This window comes from Phyllostomus discolor, chromosome 2 (genome assembly GCF_004126475.2).
Source record: "Phyllostomus discolor isolate MPI-MPIP mPhyDis1 chromosome 2, mPhyDis1.pri.v3, whole genome shotgun sequence".
NCBI lineage: Eukaryota > Metazoa > Chordata > Mammalia > Chiroptera > Phyllostomidae > Phyllostomus > Phyllostomus discolor.
The window spans coordinates 210,143,584-210,156,928 of NC_040904.2; the positions used below are offsets into that span (position 1 = coordinate 210,143,584).

The 13,345-nt window shown below is 64.7% G+C and overlaps 1 protein-coding gene across 9 annotated transcripts in view; it reads right to left on the bottom strand.

Moving 5' to 3' along the window:
- Positions 1 to 1,914: 1,914 nt before the first annotated feature.
- LOC114513457 (casein kinase I) overlaps positions 1,915 to 13,345 on the bottom strand; it is a 32,417-nt gene continuing 20,986 nt past the window's right edge. For 3 of the 9 annotated variants that reach the window (XM_036019626.1, XM_028532772.2, XM_036019628.1), the window contains exons 4-7: positions 13,102 to 13,250; positions 11,474 to 11,702; positions 10,769 to 10,939; positions 8,523 to 9,247 (exon numbers count right to left, since the gene is read on the bottom strand). In XM_036019626.1, the coding sequence (XP_035875519.1) occupies positions 8,604 to 9,247; positions 10,769 to 10,939; positions 11,474 to 11,702; positions 13,102 to 13,250 (1,193 nt within the window). In that variant the 3' untranslated portion in view covers positions 8,523 to 8,603. The other 6 variants (XM_036019630.1, XM_036019629.1, XM_036019631.1 and 3 more) reach the window with 6 other exon arrangements.

Consider the following 13,345-nt stretch of genomic DNA (forward strand, 5'->3'; position numbering starts at 1 on the left):
GGAAAAAAACTGTTTTAAAGAAATACGTAGTGACCACTATGGAGCACTCCATGGGCTGTGGAGCCAGCCAGACAGCCTTCCCTGTGCCTCAGTGTTCTCGTTTATAAAATGGGCGTCACAACACCCCTGCCTCGGGGTTTCTATGGGCACAGGCTTGGGGGCAGGTCTGGGCACAGTGGGCTCTTAATGGACCCAGCCTACCGCCCTCTGCAGCGGGAATGACCCCATTGCACAAGAAGAGAAAGCGGAGACCTAGACAACGCCCAAGGTCACAGGGGCCGAGCTGGCCCTGTGGCCTCCAACCCTGTGCTCCCCACTTCTCAGCCCTGCAGCCCGCCCCCCTCGGCCCAGCGCCTGGCACCCTGGGCACCCACATGAGCCCAACCGATGTTTGTTGCATGAGTGAAAATGACTCACCGAGTGGCATGTTTGCCCTTCCAGTGCGGGCAAAACTTCTTGGTGATTGTTTGGCTCCCTCACCAAGGGAGAGAGAGAAACACTGACGGCTGCCTTCCGCACATGCCCCGCCCCACAACCTATGCACGTGCCCCGACCAGGAATTGAACCCGAGACTCACTCCAATCAACTGAGGCTCACTGGCCAGGGCTAGTGGTTCTAACTTTTTTTATAGCTTCATTTTCGTACATGTAATCTCCAAACACTGAAATTAACCCAAAAAGCAGGCGCGGCCGGGGAAGCGGGGGACACACGAACTCACTGAAATCAATAAAGACCACGCAGAGGAGAGAATTTCAAGTGACTTCTGGGCACTATTCTCTGACAGCACCTCCTCAGCGAGATACACTCTAAGGAAAAAGAAGTCGGTAGCTTCACACTTGAGTGTTTCCTGTCCGATGTCCAGCCAGAGAGGCCCTGGGGGTGGGGTGGCCCAGTGGCCTGGAGGGGTTTGAGATCCGACCCCCATCTTCAAGGCCACACCCCTGGAAGGTCTTCCTGGGACTTACAGCCTTCACCTCGGGGCTCTAGGGCACTTCCTGGCTTAACACGCCCCTGTCCCTGAAGGCTGTGGACGAGGACCTGCCTTTGCCTAAACCTCACCTGGAGGGTGGGCAGGAGACCCTTCAGGAGGCCGAGCCAGGCTGTGGGGTCACGGGGTCTTCAAATGCCAGCACTGGAAAGGACCTGAAGTGCAGGGGTCTTGAGTTACGCCCAGGGCTTCAGAATGCCCACCGCAACCGCGCAGAACCCGCCAGGTGGGGGGCTGCCCCAGGGTCAAGGCTTGGATGCAGGAGCCACCCAAGGTCACCTGCCAAGGTCACCTGTGGAAAGGGTGCCATTGAAACCCAACTCCAGTGCCCTCGCTTGCAGGGATCCTTGGTCAACCCGGCGGGGGGGGGGGGGGGGGGCGTCATATCCTGGTTCTGCCATCAGAGCTGTGTGACCTTGACCCAGTCATTTCACCACTGACTATTTCCCCCGGAAGGCAGAGAGAGGAGCAGACCTAACAAGAATTCTTAGGGAAGGGAGGGAGAGAGAGAAAGAGAGAGAGAAACATCAATGTGTGGTTGCTAGGGGCCGTGGCCTGCAACCCAGGCATGTGCCCTGACTGGGAATTGAACCTGCGATGCCTGGTTCGCAGCCTGCGCTCAATCCACTGAGCTATGCCAGCCGGGGGCTAACAAGAATTCTTGTGTGGACAAGAGAATGTTGGGAAGAGCTTCTCGAACCTTCCTATTCTTCATGGTCCTGGGCCTTGGGCGTCCCCCGGAGCTTGCTGGGGTGCAGACTCTCATGCCCCAACCCAGCCCAGCCCTCCAGGGTCAGAGCCTGCCCCAAGCGGTTTTGTGTGCGGTTTCTGAAGCTCAAGTTTAACCCCCAGCCCCGCTCCGCCCCCACCCCCGCTTGCGGGGGAGACGCCCCAGAGCAAAGAGGCGACCGAAGGAGGGCTGCATGTCACTTGATGCTTTTCTACTTTATTACTTCAAATTAACAACCACGATAAAGCTCAAAAAAGTCCAATATTTACACAGGAAAAAAGTACAAAATTCCCCCCAAAGTTCTTCAGTATTTTTTTTCAGTTTTTTTAAATTACAAAGTTATAAAAAGCTTTGCTCTTTAATTAAAAAAAAAAGAACAAGAAAAAAGGGGAGACGGAGGTAAATAAATTAGGAAATACACACACGGGGAAAACAAACACAAACGAGAAGGGGCGTTAACTGGGAGGGGCGGGCAGGCCCCAGGCCCGGCCTCTCCCCGGGCTGCTCCTCGGAGAGGCAGGTGCAGGACCGGCGGTGGCCCCCGGGGAGGGTCGGAACCAGGGAATTAATTCATTTGTAACCCAGGAGCCAGATAGATGCTTTCTGGAAGGAGTCTCCAGCAGAGGGGGACAGGGCTGCCACAGGGTGACGACAGGCGGAAGGGGCTGGTGGTGGCGGCAAGGACACTCCGGTGCCCTTCCTGGGGGACACAGAGGTTGCTGTGCGTCCCGTGTCCTTGTTCGGGGGACGAGAACAGAGACCTGGCCTGGCAGGTGGGGCGGGCCCCCGCTGGCCCGGGAGATACAGGTCACGTCGTACACACACACGCATGTAAGGGGTCTTGGCCCCCACCACTGAAGTCCCTGTGCACAGGCAAAGAAAGACCCAAACACTCAGGGGGACACTGGAAAAAGCCCACACAGAAAGCCCCCACCACCTCAGGGGGCGGGGGCTGTGCTCATCTCCTGTGGTTCCGAAGCTCCAGAACAAAACGCCAGGTGGGACCTGGGCCCAACCGACCCTAGGGTCACGCCGCTCCCGGGCTCCTGCCGGCTGGGAGGGACCTCAGGGCCGCGCTGTGCCCCGCCCGGCCCAGCCGTCAGCGTCCTCCCCAGCTGGCCGGCTGGGGCGGGGCCCCCCTCGGCATCTGGCACGGTCGCCCGGCGTCTGGGGAGCCTCTGGCGGTCTGAAGGCAGCGGGTAATGCGAGGGACGAGAATCCTGGGTGCAGAGGGCATCTCGTCTTCTCACCGTTGGCAAAAGAAAGAAAAAAAAAAGAAGAAAAAAGGAAAAAAGAAAAGAAACAGAATCCATCGTCGCTCTTGTGCTGGGTTTTTTTTTTTTCTTCTATGTTCTTTTGAGTGGTTTTTTTCCCCCATCTTTTGGTTGTGTTTTTAAAAGAAAATACAGTGAAGACACTAAAAAGGAGAGAAAGACGACAGGTCAGGGGCATGCCTGCTTCCGACCCCTGGGGCACACAGTAGGTGCTCTGTCCTCACAGAAGGGACACAGTCTCTCTCCCTCCTCTGCCCTCCGGGGGAGCAGCCACCCTGCCACGCGGCTGCCACACACAGGCGTCCCGGCTCTGTCTGTGCCATGAGCTTCCCAGGGTGTGAGGCCAAGCCTGCCACGCCACATCCCTAGGGAGCTCAGCCCTCCCCCGACATCCCCCCCAGAGAACCCCCGCCACCTCCCCTTCCCCAAACTGGACCCAGAGCAGAGAGCTGCTACCCCCCACCTTGAGGCCTCACGCAGCCCTGGGCATCCCGAGAGGCTCGGGCTGGCCAGAGGCTTCTCCTGGGCGTATGGAGGCCACGGGCCCTCCTCGAAGGCAGACAAACCCCTAAGTACGTGACCCCATTCTAAGTGCTCTCTGATGATTAAGGGTTCGACAGCGCAGAGGCTGAGACGAGTCCGATACCCCAGTGAGGTCGGGGTGCGGGACCTCAGGCTCGGTCTCTGCTGGGAACCAACTTCCCAGAACAGGGGAAGGCAACGTGGGGGGCGGGGGGCCGGCCCGAGGACAGGGAAAGTGGTTTCCGGCAAAAGCGGACACGTGTGGCTCAGGCCTGCTCAGGGGCAGCCTCTCTGAGGTTTCAAGCCCCCTCGAAGGCCCTCGGTTCCGGGGTCTCTGGCACCATCGGCGACTCTCCGGGCACCTCCACGCGCACTGGTCTCCCCGCCCCCCGGGGGCCAAGCCTGCAGCAGCGCCCACTCACCTAAGCGAACACTGGTCCGACGGCGGCTCCTCCTCACTTCCCGAGATGGTCAAATGGCACGCTTGTCTGCGAGGGGGGGTGGGGAGGCGGGGCGGGGCTCAGCTGCCGGCACTGGCCACGGGGCAGGGGTCTCCCCACCGTGGAACTCCACCCCCCCCCCCCCCCCCCGCCAAGGCCCTGGAGCCAAGGGAGGGGGTGTGTGGTCTCCGTGGCCCTAGGACCCGGCCACTTTGTACATGAGAGCAACACTCAGAGGGGCAAAGCGGCTGCTCCGGGCCCCTCGGGGCAGGAGGGTGGTCTAGCCACCGCGTGGCCGGCTCCTGGCCTGGCCTGTCCTGCTGAGGCTTCTCCACCGCAGGCAGGAGGCCGGAGCAGGCCTCGGGCCCACCCCTGCCAGGGCACCCTCTTGGGGCAACCAGGACCCCCCCCCCCCCTTCACAGCTTTCCCAGTCCAACACGGTGTCTGAGAGGGGCCACCGACAGGCTCCGCCCAGCCCGGCGTCCTGGGCCAGCCGGGACTTGCAGAGGCTCCCTAACGGCAGGGGCTCTGAGTCTGCCCCCTGTGAGCTCCCTGCTGCCCCCCTGGGCGGGGTTCCAGGCGGCGGCCGCTGGACCCCAGCGCTCCCACATGCCGGGACAAGTCACTCCCGACTTTGCTCCATGGGGTTCCAGACCTGGTTGGATTAAGGGAGCCCGAGTCCCCACTTAACAAAAGGCTCTTGCTCCAGGGTGGGGACCAGAACCACTAGGCCTGACCCCATGCCTGGGGGTCCCCAGCTCAGCTGTGAGGCACAGGAGGGCGGGGTGAGGGCAGCTCACCTGTGAGGCTGAAATCCGGGAGACCTCTTGCCGCCCAGTGAGGTCGGAGGACGAGACGTTGGCAGGGGCGCCCCTGTGCAGCCTCATGCTCACCTTCCTCTCTCTGTCCACCCGGGAGATCGCTCTGGGAGACGTATTGCCTGGAGGGCGAGGCAGGGCCAGGTCACCCTCCGCGTCCAGGGCCCCCCACAGGCCCCGCCCACTGCCCGAGGTCCCTGCTCACCAGCTTGCTGGATGCGGGAGGCAGGGGTAGAGGCCACAGGCTCGGCAGCACTGCGGAGCCGGTTGGCGGGGGCTCCCGAGGGTGGGCCCGGGGGCAGGGCCCGGGGCGCAGACCCCCGGAGCTGCCCCATCCGCTCCTCGCGCTCGTGCTCTCGCCGCTCCCGGTCCACGTCCTCGGGGTTGCGCGCTGCGCCCTGTGGGGAGGCAGGGTGAGGCCTGGTCAGCCTGGCAAGGCCAGAGTGCCCTGGGCCCGGCATTCCCTCGGGCACAGGGGTGGGGGAGGCCGGGTGGGCACACCAGGGAAGAGGCGCCGCACAAACCCTCCGGTCCAACCTCCTTCCCACAGAGCAGGCAGCCCGAGAGGCCTGGGAAGGACCCACGATCACACAGCGGAGAGAGAGAGAGAACCACAAAATGCCCAGAGGAAGGAGAAAGCTGGACGTGGGAGGCGGAGGGAGGTCACTCTGTCCTGGTCTCGTGTGGCCAGCCAGGGCCTGGGGAGCTGATGCCCTCGGGGTGGCTGAGGGCCCTCCTAGGCTGGCCCAGCCCGGGCCCCTCTGTGCACAGAAAGGCCTCAGCCCCTCCAGGTTGCCCCGTGGGGCAGAGCAGGCGCTCAGAGGCCCAGGGAGAGTCACCAGGCCAGCCTAGGCCGGGCCAGGGCGTACACCAGGCCTCCCAGTGAGGGGACCTTTTTGAAAGCGTGTCCGTCCCTGTCCCTGGCAATGGCTCCTGGCAGGCACCGTGGGGACAGCACCACACAGAAGCTGCCCATCTTGGGACGGGTGCTCAGGGGAGCCGGAGGAGGACTGGGCTGGAAGCCCCACAGAGGAAAACACCACCGAGCAGGCAGGCTGGGGCAAAAAGGGGTGTGTGAGCCCCCCCAGGGCCTGCCATCCAGCCTCTGCCACCCCCAGAGCAGCAGGAAAGAGGTGGGGCCCAGAGGGAGGAGCGCGGCGTGGGGAGAGGGCCTGGCCGCGTTACCTAGCTGGTCCTGGGGTCGTCCACGGGGAAGGGCGGGGGGCTGGCGCGAGGGGGGCCGCATCTGTGGAGGAGAGAGCTGCGGGCTGAGCTGGGGCCTGCTCCCAGGCCCCGGGGTGCGGCTCCTGCCACCCTGTGTGTCTCCCCAGGGAGCTGGCCGGAGAGGCCCAGCTGTCCTGGGAAAGTGGGGTGCCCCTGCCTTGAAGCCACTCTGACGGGTAGCAGCTGGGGTCAGAACGATCCCAGAGTCCCATGGAGGCACTGAGGTCCAGAGAGGCCCCACGACCTCCCTGGGGCCACATAGCTCAGGATAGAGCCTGAGTGTGAACTCAGGCCTTTGCCGCCCAGTCCTGCTCTGCTTGCTGCAACCCCTGAGGACTGAGCGGAACATTCTAGAAACGAACATCCCCAGTCCTCCCACTCACAAGCCTGTCCTGGCAGGCCCCGAACCAGCAAGGCTCCACCTCCAGATCTCCAGGCTTTTCCCCACGCCCCCAGCCACTCAGTTCCGGGCCGGCAGAGAGCGAGACTCAGCCAGAACCACAGCGGAACCCGGGCCGTAAGAGCTGTCGCACCCACTCGTGAACCCTCCTGCTGGCAGGCAAGAACTCCTTTCCTGGGTGGGGATGTGACGAGACGCACAGAGCACAGCCCCTGCCCTCTGTGACCCCTCAGACCAGGCCAAGGCCGGCCCCAGGGCAGAAGGCGAGCCCCTTTCCGCGTTTCCAATCGGCCCGAGTGACGCCTCAAGGAACACACAGCAGGCAGGTCTCGTGGCTTTTATTTGCCCACAAACACACACGAGGCAAACGGCAGAGTCACTGCCGCCCGTGCTGCGTGCGTCGTCTGCCCCGTCTCCCCGGGCCAGCCGGCTGGGCCTCCGGACAGGGGCTGAGCCGGGCAGCAGCCCAGGCTCCAGGTGTCGGAGACTCCGGGGCAACTGCTCCGAGGAGGGACGCTCTCGGTCAAGGGTGGGGTCCTTCCTGCAGGAGGGTCCAGGCCGCAGCGCCCTGCGCGGTGTCTGGTCTGCTGGGAGCTCACGAGGGCCTCCTGCAGCAGTGCTGGCGTGAGAGGGTCCTGGCTTCCGGGTGGAAGGCACGTGGGCCCCCACCACACGTCACAGATGCTCCTGCCAGAGGGTGACCGGAGGTGGGCGCGCTCCCCACGTGGTGGCGGGCTGAAAGGTGCCCCTCATCCAGTCGGATGGCCTTCAAGTCAGAGGTCACCGCGGGGTGAGGCCGGCAGAGGCAGCAAGGGGCAAGGCGGCCGCTCCTGGCTGGGCTCCAGACGGAATCTCGTGTCACCTGGACGGTCCCGTGAGGGGCTGTGTGAGCAGCCCTCTCGGGTCGCTCTGTTCCGCAGACCTTTGCCGTGACGGGCGTGCTCACCTCTGCCTCACCAGACACGGCAGCCACTGGCCAGCCACCGGCGGCTCCTGGGAACTTGAAATGCAGCAAATGCAACGGACACATGACATTTTCAGCGCTGACCGGTTTTTAATTCATTGACATTTAGCCCCGTGGGGCCAGCGTCCGCCACGCTGAATGAATGACACAGGCCTGGGCAACGCAAGACCCATTTCTGGGTGCCGTGGCAAGAAGGGCCAGGCCCATCCCAGAACCGGGCTCTGGAGTGTCTCTCTGCACGACGAGCGAGCGCCCGCGCCCCGACTCCCCGGGCGGCGCCCCGTGCGAGGAGCGCTGGCCCCGGGCCCTCGCCGCACGGCCGGCTGGAAGGCCTGGGTGAAGGGCGCCCGTGCCCACCTCCAAGCCCCTCCCTCCCACAGGGGTCCTCTGGCGTGTGGAAGCCCCGTCCTCTGCCCAACTTCTGTCCCGCTCCTGAGGGAACGCATACAAGGCCACTGTCTGGGGCCCAGAGAAGAGGGGGCACGAGGCCCCCAGCACCCAGAGCTGCAGGCTGAGGGCACCGCAAGGAAAGAGCCACGCTGGGATGAAGTGTGGTGCAGGGGGCCGTTTAATGAGCGCCGGCTTGACACGGAGGCCACTGAGGGGTCTGGCTGACGCCGCTCCTAGCCCCCAACCCCGGGCCCCTCCAGCGCAGTGAGCATCATCCCTCCTTCAGGCTCTGTCCGTCGGGCAGCCGCTTGCGTCCCCAAGGGCCTCTCGGCCGGGCCTTGTCCGCCGTGCCCTCTCCACTGACCCCACCACGCGCCCAGGGACAAACGGCTCCTCGGCCCTGGCCCCGATGGGCGCAGGCGCGCCTGGCGTTATCAGAACTGGGGCCCTGGAGTCCAAACCACAGGCCAGCAGTTTTGGGGGGGCGGCTCCTCCACCTCCTTCACCTCCTCCACCAGCCTATCTGGAGGGCCCTGGGTGCCCAGGGGTGCCGGGCACCTGGAAGGGACAGAGAAGGCACAGCAGAGGCTCAGCCTCTCGTGCTCACCCAGCCACACGGTCGCCCTTGGAAACGCCAGGCCTCGCTGGGTCCTTACCAGTATGCGGGTGAGTGCGCGGGCCCAGCACAGGGCCGGGGCCGGGGCGGTGCCATAGCTTCGCTGCCACGGGGCCGAGCCTGGCTCGAGGACGCCCCCTTTCCCAGGAGAGACGTGAAACGAGTCACACGCTTTGAGATTCCAGAGCTCGGGGCACGGCTGCTGACCGCTTCTCCCCACTCCACCCCCAAGACTCTCAAAAGAGGGAGACGGAACAGCCCCCTAGCAAGGCCCAGGGTCCCGTGACCAGGAAGAAAGCAAGCACATGGAACGGGTCCAGGCCGGCCAGAGGGGCCACGGTGACGGCAGCTGCCTGGGACGTGCAGAACAGCAAGAGCAGGGCGGTGTAGGCCACGATCAGGACAGTGGCAGGGGGGCCCGCCAGGGCCGTCCACGCCCAGCCGCGGGCGCCTAGGAGGGACCGGAGGTGCAGCCAGGCCCTCCTGGGTCTGGCGGGGGGCAGCGCCCCGCCTGGGCCCTGCTGACCACAGCGGTGCAGGCTGTCGGCGTCGATGAAGCAGGAATGCAGGCAGTGAGGGGGTTCCGGGGCCCCAGCGAAGTCACTGGCACAGTCCAGCTCATAGCTCCCGGTTTGGGGGAGCCCCGCCCCCCACCGGGTCACTTTGGCCCTCTGGGTCAGGGCCTGCCCCGCCCAGCCCCCCAAGCCCGCCGCGACCTCCGGGCGACTCACGAATTTGAGCATGTTCCAGTCGAAGACGTAGTCATAGGAGAAGCCCTGCCGGTGGAAGAGGTTGCGGAAGAGCTGGCGCAGGTACGAGTAGTCGGGCTTGTCGTCGAAGCGCAGCGAGCGGCAGAAGTTGAGGTATGTGGAGAACTCGGCTGGGGGGGGCGGGGCACAGGGACAGAACGGCCACTGTGAGACCCGCGCTCCCGGGGCCCCCAGCAGCTGGCTGCTGGCCCGCCCCCCCCGCTGCCCCTGCAAATACTCTCAGCCTTGGCGGGGGTGCAGTGGAGGACAGAACAGCACCTCGGCCCTCCCGCTGGGCGTGACCCCCCTAACGGGCCTGCGAGCAGAGCCTCTGCCGGTCAGAGCCGAAGCCCTGAGAACAGCGAGTGGGCGTCCCCTCCCAGCGCGCTGGCGCTGCAGGGCACCCGGGCCTTGTCACGCACTCCAGCTGTCGTAAACTCCAAGGCCCATCAAGACCCTGACGGAAACTCTCAACGGGCCCTAAGCCACAGGAGGAAGACTTCCCGTCCTCCCCTGAAAATCAGGGGTGGGGTTGGGGTTGGGGTCTTTGGAAGGTAACAGCCAGCATGTGTATCGACCCCGGCCCTGAGCTCCGCCAACACCTGTGGTTTCCCACGTGGTAAGAACATCCCTTGTTCTAGTGTTTGGCCTTCGACCCCACCCCCGACACAGGGCTCCTGAAACCTTGTGAATGCTAAGTGCTAAGAGCTTAGGAACAGCTCTTATGCTAACAAGGTAACTCCAGGTGAGCTCCTGGTGCGGCTGGTCCTCGCAAAGACCAAGCCACGATTAGATTAGAAGCTTGGACTTTCAGGCCCCTCCCCAACCCCCAACCCCAACTTCCCTAGAGAAGGCAGGAGCTAGAAACGGAGTTAATAATGAATCGTGGCGGCATGACAAGCCTCCACGGGGTCGGAAGACCGTGACCAGGCCCATACCGGGGTGGGGGGTGGTGACACACCCCGGCTCCTTGGGGACAGAAGCTCCCGGACTCGCCTCCCCCAGATCACTCCCTGTGTGCCCCGCCATCAGCCGTGTGTCCGTGCCCCTTGTCACACGCTCTCATCAACTGGTGCCCGTGTCTCCCGAGTTGTGCGCCACTCCGGCAAATTAACCGAACTCAGGGAGGGAGCCATGGCACCCTCAGAGTCCTGGCCAGTCAGTCGGGGGCACGGGTGGGCTTGCAACAGGCGTCTGAAAGGTGTCGGGGGGACAGCTGCGAGGGACTCGGCCTCACCCTGCGGGATCTGACGCCGTCTCAGGGAGACGGTGTCCTAATCGAGTTAAGCGGCGGGACACCCAGCGCGTGCTGCAGAGAACAGCTCGGTGGGGTGGGGGGAGACCCCACACCTTCGGGGACCCACAGGGTCAGCAGTGCCCTGTGCGAGAGAGCAGAGGGGCCCGAGGAGGAGGGAAGACTACTTCTCCCTACACTCGGCCCTGAGAGACGCGGCAGGAGCGCGGGTTGGGGGATGCTGAGGGTTTGGCAGCCAGGCCTCCCGCTGGGCCCGAGCCATGACGGAGAGCCCGCGATGCATGTTCTGGTGTCGGGGGCAAGTGGCGCCCGAAAGGGGCTCTGTGTGGCCTCATCTTCCCCGCAGGAAGGGCCTCAGGGGGCCCCAGGCCAGTCTCCTCCCCGCCGGGCGACTCACAGGGGTAGCCTTTGCAGAGGACCTCGATGGGCGTCGACATCTTCTTCTCGCTGATCCGCTCGTACTTCTGGCGTTTGGTGGCCGCTTTGAGGCCCTGCCAGGGCAGGGAGCCCAAGTTGAAGTACATGAGCACATAGCCCAGGCTCTCCAGGTCATCTCGCCGGCTTTGTTCTGCACAGAGGGACAGGGTGAGGGCCAGGGCGCACCGGGGCTCCCAGCCTGCTCCGAGACTGAGGGGACAGCCGCCCCGTGCGCCCAGCACGGCCACCAAGGGCTGGCGGCTGCACCCCAGTGACACCCGGGCCCTCTACCGCTCTGTCTGCAAGGGGGGCGGGGCTGCAGCCGAGCTTCCCCAACCCACTCTGGACCTCATTTCTCCAGGGCCGGCACCCTCCGTGCCACACCTGTGCGGTCGGCACCAGGGCATCTCCGTGCCCCCTGGCCCACCACCCTGGGGAGGGCTGGGGTCAAATCTGGCTCTGGCACTTGCCGAGCCGCAGGGCCTCACGCACAACCTGCGTTTCCCGCCCCGTGAAAACGGGGCAACTTCCTCGCTCGCCCCCCACGGCCGCTGCGGGGGGGGTCGCGCAGGTGCACCTGCTCCCCACGCCGCAGCTCCCCTCTGATGGCGGGGGGGGGGGGGGGGGACGACAACGACCTGACCTCGTGGCAGGTCGGGGGGCCGCCCGGGCCCCGCTCACTCACCGATGCCCAGGTGGGTGTTGATGGAGGCGTAGCGGGCCGTGCCGGTCAGGTTCTTGTTTTCCCGGTAGGGGATGTGCTGGTGCGTGCGGGCGTCCCGGTACTTCTTGGCCAGGCCGAAGTCGATGATGTACACCAGGTTGCCCTTCTTCCCCAGCCCCATGAGGAAGTTGTCGGGCTTCACGTCCCGGTGAATGAAGTTCTTGGAGTGGATGTACTCAATGCGGCTGATCTGGGGGAGGACAGGGGCCCGCGAGTCACTCGGCAGTCGTCCCAGGGGCGATGGTGGCCTAGAAGGGCCGTCACCGAGCGTTGTGGGCCAGGCCCTGGACGGCCGGGGTGGGGCTGGGGGCAGGGGCTGTCAGAATGGAAACCACACACACAGGGTCCTTGCCCTGGGCAGGGGGAGGAAGAGGTCTGCCACCATGGAAGATGATTTCAGGGGGCGGGTCAGGGAAGGCTTCCTGGAGGAAGTGTCCTTAGGGAGGACCTCGGAAGGAGGAGATCCCTAAGTCTGCTGCGAGTCAGGAAAGGACAGTAAGGTAATAGGAAAGCCGACGGCCAGATCTAGAACTGAAGCCGGAAGGGACATCCGGGCCCTGCGGAAGCCTCCCCCGCCGGGCTCGCTCCACACCCTCCCAGGGCTCGGGGAGCCCGGGTCAGACAGGCATTTCAGAGGTTGCTCTGGCAACCGGGCTGAAGGGAAGGGAAGGAGAGGAGAGGGGGCACCAGGAAAGCCTCCCCCTGGCAAGGGGGACGGGGCTGACGCACAAAGGGCAGGATTTATCCCCTGGCTTCCAAAGGACACCCCAGTCAGGCAGACACACGGGCCCTTCTTTGAACAATTTGTTAAAACGCAACAACAAAAAAACCTCCGAATTAACATATATGCATGCAATCCGTCCTCTGGCAGGCCGCCCCGACAGGGCCTCGGCCTGCTGTGCACCCAGGGCTCCGGCGGCGTGGCTGAGCATTTCCCAGCCCCTTGGGGTCTCGTGTCCTGAGGGCACTGACCACCCTCCTCCGCACACGTGGCCGTTCGGCCTGAAACCGCAGGACGTCCGTACTTCCTGCAGGCCGGCCACGGGCGCACACACCTGTGCCACCACACCCCCACGCACCACCTCGGGTCCCAAGGTCTGTGCTTTTGCACGCTTTCAAGGTTTTCCCTTGTTGGGTTTATAAAGGGCTTTAGGCACCAAGGGTGGCTGGTCAGTGGGCGCCTGCTCCGGACTAGCCACTGCTCGGGACCCCACAGGACCCCACAGCGACCCCAAGAAGGGCAGACTCTCCCGAGCTGACTGAGGCTCGGGGAGCCCGGGCTCACCTCCAGTCCCCACCCTGGGACATTGCCCGCGTCTGCGCAGCCACGGGCTTCCAATCGCCAGAGGGCAGAGCCCGGGCCCTACCTACCCCCGCAGCTCAGGCCCGCAGGCCTGAGGTTGAGCCTGGGGATCGGCATTGACCCCCTTCCAAGTTCACAGCCTGAGGCCAGGGCCCGGGGTCCAGGAACCAGGGCTGCACTAGGCCCCCGGCACGGCCTCCCATCCCACTCCGGCATCCACCAGAGGCAGGAGCCCGCGGCACGGCACGACGGAGGAGCAGAGGCTGGGGGGCGCCGGGGCACTCACCATCTGGTCAGCCAGCAGCAGCACCGTCTTGAGGCTGAACTTGCGGGAGCAGAAGTTGAACAGGTCCTCGAGGCTGGGCCCCAGCAGCTCCATGACCATCACGTTGTAGTCACCCTCGGCCCCGCACCACTTGATGGACGGGATTCCCACTGCGGGCCGGCACGCAGGCCGTCAGGGGAGGCCCTCGCCGCCCCAGACCCGCCTCCAGAGCCTCACCCTGCACTGACGCTCCACCCCCGCACCC